The 16,535-nt window shown below is 36.6% G+C and overlaps 1 protein-coding gene across 3 annotated transcripts in view; it reads left to right on the plus strand.

The window, feature by feature from the left end:
- Positions 1–16,535, plus strand: part of LOC136864280 (isocitrate dehydrogenase [NAD] subunit gamma, mitochondrial) — a 319,092-nt gene that overhangs the window by 202,790 nt on the left and 99,767 nt on the right. For all 3 annotated transcript variants that reach the window (XM_067141053.2, XM_067141054.2, XM_067141055.2), the window contains exon 9: positions 4,100–4,181. In XM_067141053.2, the coding sequence (XP_066997154.1) occupies positions 4,100–4,181 (82 nt within the window). The remainder of the gene's footprint in view (positions 1–4,099; positions 4,182–16,535) is intronic.

Consider the following 16,535-nt stretch of genomic DNA (forward strand, 5'->3'; position numbering starts at 1 on the left):
GGAAATTTTCCCAAGTTTGAAATCGAATCATAATTTTAAAAACGTGGAACACGGGAAACATAACCTCAATGTCAAACTAAAATGCGCGCGGAAGTGCAAGGCAGCGGCGACTCCTTGCTATGCAACTAAAAAAGGCCAACCTATCATACTGTCCAAAATCTCCCCGATTGACCTTACTGCAAACCACCGTGGTCAGTATTGCCATGTTGACAGTGAGGGAGAGAAAATAATGTGTGTCTGATATAATTTGTGTTGTTGATGTGTTTACCTGTAAGTAATTAAAGATAGATTTGTGAAGGAAGCAGCTGTGGCCTATATATCTGGTACTGTCTTACCATTTGATTATAAGTGAAGTTACCAACCACGGAAAAATATTTCTGAGATGGTGCAGGGTAAGATTTTAATCTACTTTTCATTTTTCTCTCTGAATATGAATATGAAATGTCGTATGGCTTTTAGTGCCGGGATATCCCAGGACGGGTTCGGCTCGCCAGGTGCAGGTCTTTCTATTTGACTCCCGTAGGCGACCTGCGCATTGTGATGATGAAATTATGATGAAGACAACACATACACCCAGCCCCCGTGCCATTGGAATTAACCAATTAAGGTTAAAATCCCCGACCTGGCCGGGAATCAAACCCGGGGCCCTCTGAACCGAAGGCCAGTGCGCTGACTGTTCAGCCAACGAGTCGGACTGAATCTGAATATACCCTGTTCCAAACCCTCAACCTAATATTATATTTGTAGCAGAACTGAGAATCATATGAGGACCAACTAAGTAGAATACTGTTATGCAAATTCTTAAAATGAGTTTCTTGTGAAAGAAAGAAATATAACTAATATTTAAGATGTGAAGAAGTTGATCATTCAACTTAGCTTGACTGTTTTATTTCATCTTTCAAGGCCAATCTCTTAAATTCTCTTGTTCTTTTCCTTTCAGATAACTGGAGTCAGTGTGATGTCCTTCCTCACTTAACAATATTCCTGAATCTTCATGCCTTCAAATTTAGCTCTCTCCCAAGCAGTATGTTTCTACTACAGCATCCCTGTATGCCACCCATTCTCTTTCCATATCATAAACCTGCTCACTGTCTACTGATGATATAGATGTTGATTCCCATAGGAATCTTAAAATATTTGTCCTGAATGAGTAAATTTATATATATTTTAAACAACTATATAATCTGATGGCCAGGCAGGCATCAATTTTTGGAAATGAGACAGCTCTCATAGTGCATTGGCACTGCTGGTGGCTTCAGGTAGCCTATGCAGTGGCCTCCACGGTATGCACTAGCCTTGGGGTCTTGGGAGGTGTGCTAAGTCCCAACTGATGAGCCCAACTTCGCACACGAGGGCGAAACGCAGGCAACCAAGAATGAGTTAGCTGGAAAATGTATAATGTCCAATAAACGGACCATTATATTGGTACTGTCTACTGTTCAAAACTTCTCACTAATCATATCCATGTACTTCTAACTCATCCTGGAGATTTTCTACCCTTATTCGCTCGCAGACAGATTTCACATTCTCTACCCTAGGCCTAGAAATACTTAGTTCACTACAGATCAGATAGTGGTCTGTATTATCGAAAAATCCCCGGAAAACTCGTACATTCCTAACAAATTTCCTGAATTCAAAGTCGGTTAAGATATAGTCTATTATGGATCTGGTACCCCTAGCCTCCCATGTATAGCGGTGAATAGCCTTATGCTTGAAGAATGTATTCGTAACTGCTAAATCCATACTAGCACAGAAGTCCAGCAAACGCTTCCCATTCCCATTAGCATCCATATCTTCCCCACATTTACCAATCACCCTTTCATATCCTTCAGTTCTATTTCCAACTCTCGCATTGAAATCGCCCATCCTTGCTGTTGACCCTGACCACGATGTCACTCAGTGCTTCATAAAACTTGTCAACTTCATCTTCATCTGCACCCTCTCATGGTGAATACACTGAGACTGTTCTCGTCCTAATTCCTCCAACTGCCAAATCTACACACGTCATTCGCTCGCTCACTTACTTGCCTAACAGAAACTATGTTGTGTGCAATGGTATTCCTGATGAAACAGCCCTACCCCACACTCTGCCCTTCCCTTTTTAACACCCATCAAGTATACTTTATAGTCTCCTATCTCTTCCTCATTCTCTCCCCTAACCCTTACCCGAATATCACTTACTCCTAGCACATCCAGATTCATCCTCTTTGCTGACTCAGCCAGTTCTACTTTCTTCCCATAAGCCCCATTAATATTGATAGCTCCCCATCGAATTCCATTTCATTCGCCAAGTTGTTTCCAAGGAGTCCCTCGCCTGTCAAATGGGAGTGGGACTCCGTTACTCCCATACGTCCAAGGCTTGCTTAAAATGTTCTGAGCTCGGTAAATTCATGAAGCAGGATGCTACCCTACGTACACATAGTCCAAGTGAGGATCTCCAGGTTATGGACCACCGGTGGATTGTATAGTCCTAGCCGCCTAGCACTAGGAGGGCCGACTCAGAATATGTCCGAGATGCCCACTCCTATTCCATAGCAACTGGTATCCTGACTCTTAGGACCAGTTACTAGGCCACTCAGCCATTGCCCATGGTTCACGAACTAGGACGTGACTACATTAACCCACAACATGAACCATAATAGCTTTTTTTTTTTTTTTAATGCACTGGCTGGCATCCACCTGGACAGATACTGCAATGAAGGACTCTTTTCTGCAGCGTATGAGTATTTTTGCCATTGATGAGACGTGGGCACAAGCCTACGAGCCTGAATATTAAAGCGTCAGTTGAATGAATGGCATCACCCAGGTTCGTCATGTCCACAGAAATTCCAACAGGAATCCAGTTGGGTGAAGCTTATGCCGATTATGGCATACAACTACAAGGGTGTTATTCTTACGCATGCTGTGCCTGAGGGGCAAACTCTCAACAGTGACTTCTATTGCCGATTTCTGGAGCAATTTGTGCATCCGGCTATGTGATGCAGATGTCCACGTTTATTGCAAGACAATCGCCCTATCATGTTGCATGAACACACACATCATGTCGCAACATTGCCAAGCTCTTATCGCAACAGTGGCATTGGAATGTCTTGGAACACCTTCCATACTAACCAGACATGAGTCCGTTTGACTTCGACCTGTTTCCGAAGTTGAAGGAACTCCTCCAAGGCCACTGTTCTGACGTGGCATCTGTACTTTGCGCAGTAAGGCGCTCTGTTGCTGTCTTCAACAGAGACTGCCTTTCCAACAGTCCCCAATGGCTTCCCAACGTTTGGCAGAAGGTAATAGACTGTGCGAGTGACTACATTGAAGGAATGGGATGCAATTGTACTTGTTAGTTAATTGAATATTGCATTCCATCAATATTGCGACTACTCGACTTACAGCCCTCGTATACAACAGTGACAGTATATTTGGGGCTTGTGTTAGCGCAGTCATTGTGTCTACTGAAGATGAGAATTGCAAGTCTTGGTGAAATTTCTGGGATTTCAGGGTTTTATTTTGTTATAACCTATATTAATCCAAAGAACTTACTTGTTTATTTTTTTTAGTTCTACAAGCCTCTAAATAGAAGAGAAACATCTTCATTTTTGATTTCATTTTATTAACGATTATCATAGTTTTAAAAAGTTTACCATAGAGTCATCAGATTTTAACTTTTCTATGAATTCATTTGTCTGTACTTTTCTTGTTATTTGATAATACTGTTCCTTAAAATTTTTACAATTCTCTGTTTAACTATCAACTAATTTGTGCTTTTCATAATGACAATTGTCACTTTGTAAATCTTTGGAAGTGCTCGTGGTGATGTAAGTTTTGAATTTATTTTGTCTAGTTTTGCATTTTCTGCTCTCTGAAAATATTCAGTGCCTTTCAAAGCTTTATCTTGCTTATATTATGTTCAGTTGAATTCTCTTTCTTTTTACATACAATTACTGTATTTTGTTTACTAAGAGACTAAGGGGTAGACATACATACCTACAGTACATTTGGTTTACTTCACAAAATTACACTCTCTTTGAAAACATTCAGTTTACTGTTGAATAGATAGTTTTTGTATATGTGGCAACAGAATATTAATATTTCTTTTCTCTAACAGATTTAGGAGGTCAAGCGACAAGTATTGATGTCGTACAGAACATTGTCAAGTACATTCAAGAGGAGACAAAAACTTCCAATTGGTAATGTGTTGAACATTTTTCTTTTATAAATTATAAATGTGTGTGATTTCTTTTATTTATACAGATAATGTTTTCTGAATTTTAATTCTATTGTCTGAGATTAGCAATGGATGAGCATGTTATTAACACACTGAATGTATGGGTGTTCTTCTTATTTTCTTTTATGCTATTTATTCGGGGCATCGACCTAGAAATATCTTTTGCCCCTATGTATGGGTGTAGATATTGTATATTTTTAACAGTTAATTTCTTATTTTGCTTGCAGTGCTTTGCATGCATGGAACTGAATATTGTTTGACAGAATTGCTTAGAAAGTGTGTATAATTTATCTAAGCAAAGATTTGTTCTGAGGAGTTCTGAATGTAATTTTAAGCTAATTATTTGAAAACTGTATTTGGAAATTTCAGTAAAGGATTGTCATATTGTATAATACTTGCACAGATGATGATGATAACAATGTATTCTGTTAGTTTTTCATTATAACTGTGATTCTTATCTGTTTTAGTTATTGCTTGTGTTTTGGATAACATATTAATACTGTGTTTGCTTCAGCTGAAACTAGTTCAGTATAGTTATTTAAGATGGGGATACCGTAAGAGAATAAAAGTGTTTCCTGGGGAAAACATCTCTGTATGTCTTGAAATATATCAACAATAGTAATGCTTGCTTAACATATGTAGTATGTGTGGTGTCCTGTGAAGATAATGGTAAAATTTGTACTGTGCTCACCTCTGTGTGAGAATCAAGTTCTGGTACTCAGATAGGAAAATACGTCTGTTGTTAAATAGGTGGTGATGGATGTAGATTGAACACTGTTACTTCACAATTGAAGACATGGATGGAAGCAGGGCTTAAGTCAGGTTGTGTCGTTATTCAGTAAATTGCATATACACATTTCTAGGTGGCTGTTCTAGATATTGCCCAAATGGCTTCTCGGTAGTGTCAATAGATGCCATGCGATGTGTTATATTGTGTTGCGCCGTTCTTCGAAATGTTGCTCGTGCGTGACTTAAATACACCCTAAAATGCTGACTTACGGCGAGCCAGTAGTAATCACTCATCAGAAACGAAATGGCTGACACAGGAGTAGTCCCAGGAGGAGAAAAATATACCAAGTGAAACCTCAGAAGATTCGGAATCCAAATCCTTACTATCCTAATGGTCTGCCGTTCTCAGCCCAGTGCCATTTGCAATACCACAAACAAAAGGACTTAAGTTTTCAGTTCAAAAGTATATCACATTATGTTACTCTCCTGAAGGAATTGTATCAGGAAGCCAGATTTATAATATTACGTTTCATGACAAGTTTCAGTTATTGAAGGATATAAGGTCTGTAGATACTTTGGGTAGTATCCCAGTCCCTTATGAAGGTATTAATCCTGGGAAATTAAAAGATGTTAAAGATTTAGTAAGATTTGTATGTACAGATGCACGTGCATAGTTTGAATTTTTTTTTCCGGGAAGCTGAATCTGTGGGAATAAGAAATTCTCATTATAGTGACTCCCTTAATGACATGTTGTGACCCATCACACGTTCTAACCTGTAAAACTTGTCTACATGCCTCCAACAATGTAAATAACATTAATTTTCAATTAAAATGTTTCTTGAAAATGGAATAAGGTCGTAACTCCAAAAGAAAAATGGATAACAATGCACAAAATTTATAAATATTTTTGATGTACATATTATGAAATAATCAACGTTGTAGTTAAGTATAATATTCCAAAATTCTGTATTTCTGATAAGTATTTGATGTTATAATTCTTTAAACTCATTTATCTCAAAAGTGTGCTTTTAGAGTTATGCCCTTCTTCCATCCATGTGTTCAATTGATCATGTAAATTGTGTAATTATTATTATTATTATTATTATTATTATTATTATTATTATTATTATTATTATTCTAGGTGATGAAGGTTGCACTTTCAAAGATTACATATGAGAGTTAAAGAACACCCTTTCTTCTGATATAAAATCTATATTTTATGCTTTTGGTGTGTTGTATAAATGTTTCTCTCTGCAGTCCTAACTTCGGTAGTAGGACTTTCATTTGGTGCTCTGAACACATTGACATTTTCATGGTTACTTATGTTGCATTTGCAGTAACCTTTTAATAACTAGCATGTATGATAGACTGTGGCAGTTGTATTTTATCTAACCCAACTTAGTTGAATTCTAGAAAACCTGTAGTTATTTAAGTGAGTGATTCGTATTTTCATGTGTACCATGCAACATGATGGTGAAGTTGTGGTTTTCAAAACAAAAATTAGCACTAGCATATATTTCAAAATTGCATGCTGTATGGTATGTCTTGTAAGGCATGTTTAGGGTAGTAATTACTTTGTAACCAAATATTTATTATGATGAGTCTTGGTATGTTTCTCCACCTGGAGCAGATATGCCCACCTGTTAGTGTGGTGTGCCAAATACAAGATCCAACAGGGTGCGCAGGTCATAAGACCTGCCGTGGTTATTATTATTATTATTATTATTATTATTATTATTATTATTATTATTATTACAGTTGTTTATTCCTCATGATACCAAACATTCCTAGACTTTTAATGTGATTCCCTAACAACACGGATTAATTGGATTAATTGCCTTGAATATAAACATGTGTTATAATCATTATATGGAATCAGATCTTTTTAAATGCAGACATTAACATTTAGTACTCATTAACAAGATGACTACTTCTATGCTCGAAGTGAAACTGCTTCTATGATGAAGTGATGTAATTTAGATGTTGGGGTGCTGATTAGTAGTAGTGAATGCAACTTAAAAGCTCTTCAGTCTGTCAAACACACAGGTTAAATATAAATATTAGGGTGTATAATTTAAGACTTCGTAGCGAAGTACTGGAGAATAGCAGCACAGGGAAGTGGAGACAGTGAGCTCAGTGCCCACAATGCCGAGCTAATGTAATAGTCTCAAAGAAGCGGCATGATTACGCCTATAGAAACTAAACGAAACTTAACTCACCAGTTATATGCAAACTCAGAGCAAATAAGTAAATGAATATAAATAAAGTTCGGGTCTGCAATACTGTCGTGAACACTATTCATTAACCAATTGCAAAATTGTATTCTTGCAATGAAATCTGTAGGCGTTATGTTGTGAATGAGATCATTAAGATCGTAAATATAATCATTTTGCCATTGATGCTTTCACGGCCCGTACTTATAGACATGATATAGGCTTTTGTCTTACGCCGTGTCATGAAAATAAGGTGAAATTCTTTGCATTTCGCAGAGAACTTTGCTTTGCGTCTTCAGAAGAAAATCTCGTCTGTTCACAAGGAAGGCTTCTCAAAGAATACTTAAGCCCAAAAGCCTATATCATGTCTGTACTAATTTTGTTGCATTGCATGTTGACAGTTACGGGACCAGTACTACGCCACATATGAAGGAGTTGTTGCACGTAATGTTTTGTTAATACTGTTGAATGGGGAAACTGTTTACGGAATTTTTGAAGGCCCATTTTAGCTGGTTCCTTCTTCTTGTGAAAAAAACACTCTACCAAAAATATTCTCTGTGCCATAGTGTACGTAACCATCTTGACAATCTTATAACACACCTTAAAAAATCCCATAGTTACTAGCGAACTGAGCGAGAGAGCCAAGTATTTGCTACATCATCGATCAACACTTCTTATCAGGCCAAGCCATATGGCGCTAGCTTGGGGATTTCTGCAGTTTGTGACCAGAAGTGCAAAGTCTTAAATTATACTCCCTGTACTGCAACATAGTGAGGAAAGAAATGGGAAACTACCTCACTCTTCATTTCCCTAGTATGCCTCTTCAGTGACACCTAGACTATTTGACAGATGTTGGGGGAGCTGTAGAGGATCAAACCAGCCTTCGGGCTGAATACCCAACATACACTGCAACATACCTGTAAGGAAACATTATTAAACAAGTGGTTATTTTTGACCCTTGTTGTATAATATTTATGTTTAACGTGTGAGTTTGACAGGCTGAAGAGCTTTTAAGTTGCATCCTTTAAAAATGCTAGATCGGTCAGTCTGAATCTTCAAAAAAATCTGCAAAAACGCTGCTATTTCCTTCTAAAAGCTAATGAACCATGTTCAATCTATTTCCCGGCTAAACCACCTGTCTGAATGATACAGCACATCTTTGTATTCAGAATAAATCTCTTCCATAAAGTCTTTGAATTGCCTGTGATCAAGAGAACTTAGAGCAAGTTACTGTACTTAACCATGTAATTTTTCCAGCCCTAAATTTGAAATTAAAATTTTGGAGGGGGAAAATTTGCATAATTTTTTTGACATGATTATGTACAATTTTTCTGTCATCTTCATGTTTATTTAATTGTTTGCAAAATACATGGTCATCAAAACATTAAGGCTACAGCTAGATGGGCTTGCTTAACATATTTGTCCGTTGAACAGCCTTTTCTGAATTCGGAACCCCCCACGGTGAGAAAAGCCTCGTTTTGGATAAGTCTTTTATATGGCGATGATGATGATGATGATAAAAATGGCATTTGGTCTCCGGAGAGGCCTAGTGCAGGTGTTTCAGATAGATGCCACACAGGTGACCCTCGCATCTGCGAGGATGGGGCCCTACCTAATATGTATTCTAATGCTGAAGATGACACAAACATCTGGCCCCCAAGCTAGAGGAATTAACCAATTAAAATTAAAATCCCCAACCCGACTGGTAATCGAACGCAGGACCTCTTGGACCAAAGGCACCTGCCAACCCTTTAGCTATGGAGTCGTACATTATATGGTGATAACATGGGCTTTATATTACCCTCAGAACAGGAAAAGGCCTACCATGAATTAACGAAAAGCCACACGTTGGGTACGCTAAGTATATGCCCACATTCGAGTACCAAAATCTGGTAGTCAGCAAACTCAGGCATTCCAGTTCGTGAGATATATAAAGTAATAAAACTAATCATGGGGTCAGGATTTCGGGGAATATATACTTCAACAGAAACGGACATGGGAAAAGGGTGAACTATTGTATAAAAAATGATAAACAACTGATTAACATTTTTAAAAAATTTATTGCTAATTGCAGGATACTCAAAAGAAATATATATACAGTATTTTAGGTTTGTGATACTAGCTCACTGATTCTTTATGTAACTTTGTTGGATGAGTCAACTTAACCCATTCCTGTTCAAACATTACAGTGTGATCCTAACCTTACTTGCGCAAACGTCTAGGGGAATGTCTGATTTTAATTATATATTATCTTAAAATCAGAGGGGTTCTATCCATGATAAATAAATAAATCTATCTGAGGCAGAGGCGATGTGATGTCCATTCGTTAAACACCTGTGGCCATCCTGTGCGGCGGTTTACACTGAACAAACTGAACCGGACATTATATCCCAAAAACAAGGTGCATTAAGAGACACCACACAACACCGTATTTACAACAAATGTTTAACATTAAGAATTTCATTCTTCAGGTTCCGTATTGAATCAAGATTCGCAATAGAGAAATGGGAAAGTTAATATCCACCTTTTCAATACAACACATTACGTGAAGGTTTACATTTAAAACATCACGTTTATTTACATTTGGTACCGGTTTCGACAATGTGTGATGTCATCATCAGCCAGGATAACTATACAAAGATATATTACATTAATCGTGACCCCTACAGTAATATTACATTAATAGTATTGAATATAAACATGAATATAATTAAAAAGTATATACATATATAAGCTGACAGTCAGTGCGATAAGATTGTTTTTTATAAGGTGTACACCTTAGTATTTTTGTTAAAAAAGGAGAAAGTAATGAAAGTGAAGTATAATAATCAGTTTTTAGTGACATATTTGTCTGTTGAACAGTAGGGTTATGTTTATGAAGGCTTTGTAGCCATGTTTACAACAAATGAAAAAGAAACATACACATAAAATGCACTAATATTAACATACCTGTAAAATACCTGTTTGCACTCCTTGTATTATATATAATAAATAATAATTGGAATAACTTACCAAGGGAGATGTTGAAGGAGTGCAAACAGAACAAGTAGTAGTTCTCAAGAGGCTAGGAGACAAATACGCAGCAGAAAGAAAAATATACCAACAAGCCCCATTTTGGAACATACGAGAACATTTTAAATTCTATATCACAACTATCTCACAAAGTGTTTCATCAACAAGTTTGTTCATGAACAATATTCTCGTATAGACAATATAAAATTAATGCCAATACATTTGTATAAATGTTACTCCAGCAACAACGAGAACTAGTTAAATGTCCATAACATAGACAATTATCAACTGCAGAAAATTGTCAATATAGTTAACGAAGTTTTAACGACAATTATACAAGTTAAGCAACATTGAATCGATACAGTTAGCCAGATTTCAAAAGTTTGTTATTTTTTAAATAATTTTAAAGGATGTTCACCAGATGAGTTTCGTCAATAAAATGTTAGACTGAGATAGATTTTAGACAAATATGTTTTAACTTAAAGACATAATTTTATTGTTATATGACTTGTAAAATATTATAAGATTTGTCAATCAGGTTTATAGGCATAATCTTAATCCAAAAGAATTGTTTCATGATCTTATATAACCTTAAGTAAATAATAATTGGCTGATGATGCTCACGAAAAAGGAGCGAAACATGTACCATATCATCATCTTAATAAATATGTAAGTTTATATTACATTTTTATTGTATTGAATAGGTGGTAATTCACAAAATTATAAGAATTTGGTGAAGCCTATGCGGTGCAGTTGCCTCCTAAACAGTCCTGGTAGAAATGGGTTCCTGACTCCCAAAATTCAACTGGCTGGCGATCTGACTCACAGTAGCCCATCGTGCGCCCAGTATGATTGTGCGGAGGCGACGTGATGTCCGTTCGTTAAACACCTGTGGTCACCCCGTGTGGCGGTTTACGCGAGTACTAACATTCTCTTTGTGATATTGTAGATCCACCCTCAACACTGTTGACCTCGGAAACCCGAATTTGAAGTAGAACTTCATGCCAATGGTAGCAAAAAGATTTTAATGTATATCCAACAAATAATTTTAGAATATTCAACAACTTCAACAGATTTATAAATGTATTTATATATGACTAACTTGTGACGTATTTCAAATTTAGAACAAAGTTTTTAAACTTTCGAACACTACAAATAGTGATATTATTTTAATAAGACGACGTAATAGATAATGTTTTATATTTAAAAGAATTTTAATAGTTATTATGATTAAGTCTGTTAGCAGTTAAACAATACGTTGCAAATTATTAGAATAATGTTACCGATTTTAACCTTGTTAAAAATGTGTACAGCTGAAGATGTTCAATAATTGAACGAAACATGTCCTATGTTTTTAATAATTTAGCAATAAAATAAGGATGAGATCATAATTTTATAATTGCTTTTAAAGTATTGAATAGGTGGAAATCAAAGTTTTATTGTTCTACTTTAACTGACTTTCAATACGGAAAAATGAGGATAGTATCCTGCAACCCGAATTTGCATGTAATCTTCGCAATGCTATGACCCATGTGCCGTGTGTCGATCATCCCCCCCATTCAAAGTCGGTTAATCAATCAGTCACTACTGACCTGCATTTAGGGCAGTCGCCCAGGTGGCAGATTCCGTATCTGTTGTTTTCTTAGGCTTTTCTTACATGATTGCAAAGAATTTGGAAATTTATTGAACATCTCCCATGGTAAGTTATTTCAATCCCTAACTCCCCTTCCTAAAAACAAATATTTGCCCCAATTTCTCCTCTTGAATTTCAGCTTTATCTTCATATTGTGATCTCTCCTACTTTTAAAGACACCACTAAAACTACTTGCAACGTGTTGCCATCTTCACGACACTGGTGTCTCTGTCATACTGCGCATCTGCGCCGCAGCTAGCCGCAACGCTCAGGGGTCGTACACTGCACATTTTCAAATGGGACACGCCTTCCCGTCACTTTCGGCCACTCAGTGTATTTTTAAGACAATCCTATCATGCATGTGAGCTTCAAGATTATAACACACATTCCTCACAGTTTACACAAATGGATTTAATTATTTATCAGTTATCTTAAATTTAGGAAACTGGAGGCTCACTGTGTTTGAATATTATGCCATCCACTAAACCGAACTTAAAGCACTCTTGAAATATTATAAGTGAAACATAAACATGCAGAAGAGACACGATCTTAACCAAAATTCTCTAAATGTATTCTTTGGACATCGAACTGAGATCCTGTCATTCACACCTCGCACATAACCACTGAAGTATTTACAGGAAGACACCATAACACACACTTATTGAACCAATTGTCCATGCAAAAATCAATGCAAAACATTATCAGGGCATCAAACCAAAGACTCTCTAACTGCTTTGCTGCCAATCTCTCATGTCATATTAACATACCATCACCATTCTCAAATAAACATTGGACAAGTACTATATTACAGCATTGTCTACTTTATCAATGAAATAGACCCTCATTGAGGATCATACTAGATCTGTCACCATAAGTTTAATAGAAGAGACACTTTCTTCCTATATCTGGAAAATTTTGAATTTATGTCCTCAGTTTGTTAATATTATTCACTGATTGAAATGAAAGGAATCTTTACTTGAATTAACATCTATTCCCATATCTACATTTAACCCAAATATTTTAATACAGGTTACTGCCCATGAATAAATTGAAATAAACAGAAACAACCCCACAGCATAGCCTAACAATCTAACACACATTGCCACCAGCACAGTGGGGAGTATTACAACTATCTACATATTGAATTATTTATTATTATTATTATTATTATTATTATTATTATTATTATTATTATTATTATTAAATTTTCCCTCTAGACATCTACTCATGCACTACATAATTTACGTAAATGCTGTACTCATTCTCGTCCTTGGCAGCAGCATCATACCTTGGGTCAGGAAGGCCCCATCACTTTACTCCTTCGTCTTGTTACTGGGCGATGATAAGAGCCGACACAGGTCCTTGGTTCACCTCAACGTAGATACCATGCTCCATTTAGCTCCCTCATACGCAGATGTTTGCCTTCTTCATTCTTGACTATACTGGTACACTGCACTGTCGTGTTTTATTGCTGATTTATTTATCTCATATACTCACATGTTTGCTATTTAAAAACATATTCAATTTCTCATTTTCGATCTGGCATAGTTTTTCCCATGCAAGATCCATTTACTCTCTCTTCCAACATTTAACAGTTCATTTTAAGCATAGAAAAATTCTGGTACAGCTCATTGAAATGTCTGTTTTTCACGTCCTTCAAGGTACCCTTCATACTTCCTAGAGTTCAAAGTTCCACACTTTGATTCCTGGCATGGTGATCGCAGTTGTGACATTTCCCGAAATGTCAATCATCATTGTTCTGCTCACAATATATTTGGAATCTGGTACACAAGAATGAATCGCACATCTACTCTATCTCCTAATAAATTCCCATTTTAGAATGAAGTTTTAATATATTGTGTCTCCACTGGTTATTATTTCTTACTTGTAACTCCAATATTAAGTGTTCAAATGTCATTTTCAGTTTTCCCCTCAACAATAAAAGTGATTATTACCAAACTAACTGACTGACCAACCGACTGACCTCATTTTACCTGATGAAAGATTCTCCGCATCGTAAGACCTCTGCAAAAAAAATACTTTCTTGGTAATAAGACTTCCTGGATCATAAAATATTGTACTTTGTCTGCGCAGGCCCTTCATTAATTTCATACAGTCGCTATGCCAAATACTCGATAGGGGCCTAATTTGGTCTCTAAACCGAAATATCTAAGTGACTATTATTCATTGAACAAATATGCATCCTTCCCACTCCAATTAGTGTGGACACCTTCACACCACCGACCAGTGATATAAAAATGCTGTCTCCAAATCCGTTTTCAAGTCCCTACCTTTTCTTACAATTCTCGGTATAAGGTCCATTGCCTTCTCCAAAGATGTACCGTGTCTTTGGGGATGTTATTTGTTTCCATGCACCTCTGCAGCCTGTTATTTCCTTGTTAGGCAAGCTCTTTTTCTAATATCATAGGATGTAAACTTCATGGTTTTGATCGGTATTGAATTGTGATCGCAATAATAATTATTGAATTAATGACGTATGGTCCACCTTTTTCAATACTATATTATTGAATTACATTACTAAACTGGGGACTAGTTTTGGCCGTGGCTGGCCATCTTCAGCCTTAATGTAATACATCTAATAACTAAACAAATGTAAAAACACACAATTGACATGAAAACTAATGTACAAACACACAATGAACATTAAAATCTGGGATGAACTAAGTGTAAAATCTGAAAAATAAATTAGGCTCTAAATTCTTAGCATTTGGAGTATGCTCATCATTCAGACTTTTTCTTGTATTGATATTCAGAGAACTGTTAGTTCCATCGCTGCTAATTATTACAATTTCAATTGCAAAACGGGAACTGGTAAACGTTGATTCTGTAGGCAGATCATCAATCACCAAATCTACTTGAGTGGCATTAGCAGTATGTAAGCCACTGGATGCCACTGTAAATAACCTCCAGCTGACGTAGAACTGCTAGATGGTGTTTCCACATCAACCAACGTAAATAAAATGAGTGTTCCCATAGTGCTTGTTAAAATCATGCTGTAATGCTGTTAGACATTGTCAGGATGGCACATGAAGATATGGTTAAAACTGACACATTCTTAATTTGTGGCTGGTTAAAATTGAAGTTCATGGACACCGCATGGACACACACACACATATATAAACACAAAGCAACCTTCAGAAACTGATGGTACAATAAACACTGCTGGTAAAAGCTAGTAATCTCTTGCAGCACATATTAGAACAGCAACATGGTCCTAGAATTTCCCTTTCTTCTGTTCCCTGTTGTCAGTCTTATGTGATTGTTCACATTTATGGGTTGTCATGGCATCCTGCTAACTCTTCTTCCCCACTCCATCCTCATTATAGCTGAACAACACATTTAAAGCAGCTGTCAATATAATTCTTTTTTTGTGAACATAATACTAAATGGGTGGTATTGGTTAAATCAGTAGTTTCATCCATGCAAGAGAAATTTTTGATAATGTCTAAATTTGTTGCAAACCAGGCAAATACTGGGGCTGTACTTTAATTAAGGATACAGCTGCTGCCTTCCTATTCCTAGCCCTTTCCCTTTCTCACATCATCATCGAAAACCTTCAGTGTGTTAGTGTGACGTTAAATCATTAGTAGAGCTCAGATATTTAGGGAAAGTCATATTTTTTCTCTGTCTATTTTCTTGCCTGATTGGATTTTGGTGCAAATCAGGTGATTATAATCACAATTAAGTGATTTTTATTTGTCATATAAATGCATCTTTTGGCTTTTTTGTTATAAGGTCATATTTTGAGCTATTTTCGTAGAAACATCAATTTGTCATATTTCGGCAGTTGAGGACACCTGTAGCTGTGCCAAATCATCAACTTATCGAATGCAAACTATTATTCACAAAACTGTTTGCTTGGTATCATATCTGCAGTTAATACAAGTGGAAGGTCATAGACTTCACTGCATCTTTTACCCCACCCGCTGTACTTATCAACCTGGTCTTCGAGGTAGACAGAAATAATCCGGAAAAACTTATCGCAACAGTGAGCTAATTACTTCTGGCAATCGATCACTTGTCTTTGTTCAGATATTAGAACCTCAAACTCATTTCCCTTACACAAGCGTCAGTTTACAGTGAATCGTACCCCAGCACACATTCCAGTATGCCTAAGGGAAAGTCTTCTACTAGTGTTAAGTTACGAATATTTGTTAAGTAATTTGGAGAAGAATAGTTCTGTACAGATGGTTTAGTTCTGTTTTGCAAGTTGTGTGAAGTTAAAGTTGTGGCTGGAAAACGTTTTAATGTGCAACAGCACTGTCACATGGTAAAACACCGCAGCAATGTCAAATTACAACACGTGAATAAGGCATTTACATATTCAGCGATGAAGAGATGTTCAGATTTTTGGAAGGAACTTTGTGAAATGATGGTGTGTGTAAACATTCCCCTAAACAAGGTGAACAATCCCCATTTCAAGAATTTCCCGGAGAAGTACACAAAGAAATCTGTTCCTACAGAATCAACACTGCGAAAAAACTATTTATCGCATTGCTACGAAGATACTCTAAATTGAATACGACACAGTGTAGCAGACAATAAGGTTTGAATAGCTATTGATGAGACGACGGACACTATAGGTAGATATATAGGGAATGTAATTATTGGAACACACTGTGCTGATCGCCCAGGGGTGTTTTTCTACTAACCCCAGAAGTTTTAGAGAGAGCAAATCAATCATATATTGCAATTCTTTTTGATAATC

The sequence above is a fragment of the Anabrus simplex genome, chromosome 2 (assembly GCF_040414725.1).
Source record: "Anabrus simplex isolate iqAnaSimp1 chromosome 2, ASM4041472v1, whole genome shotgun sequence".
Classification (NCBI taxonomy): domain Eukaryota; kingdom Metazoa; phylum Arthropoda; class Insecta; order Orthoptera; family Tettigoniidae; genus Anabrus; species Anabrus simplex.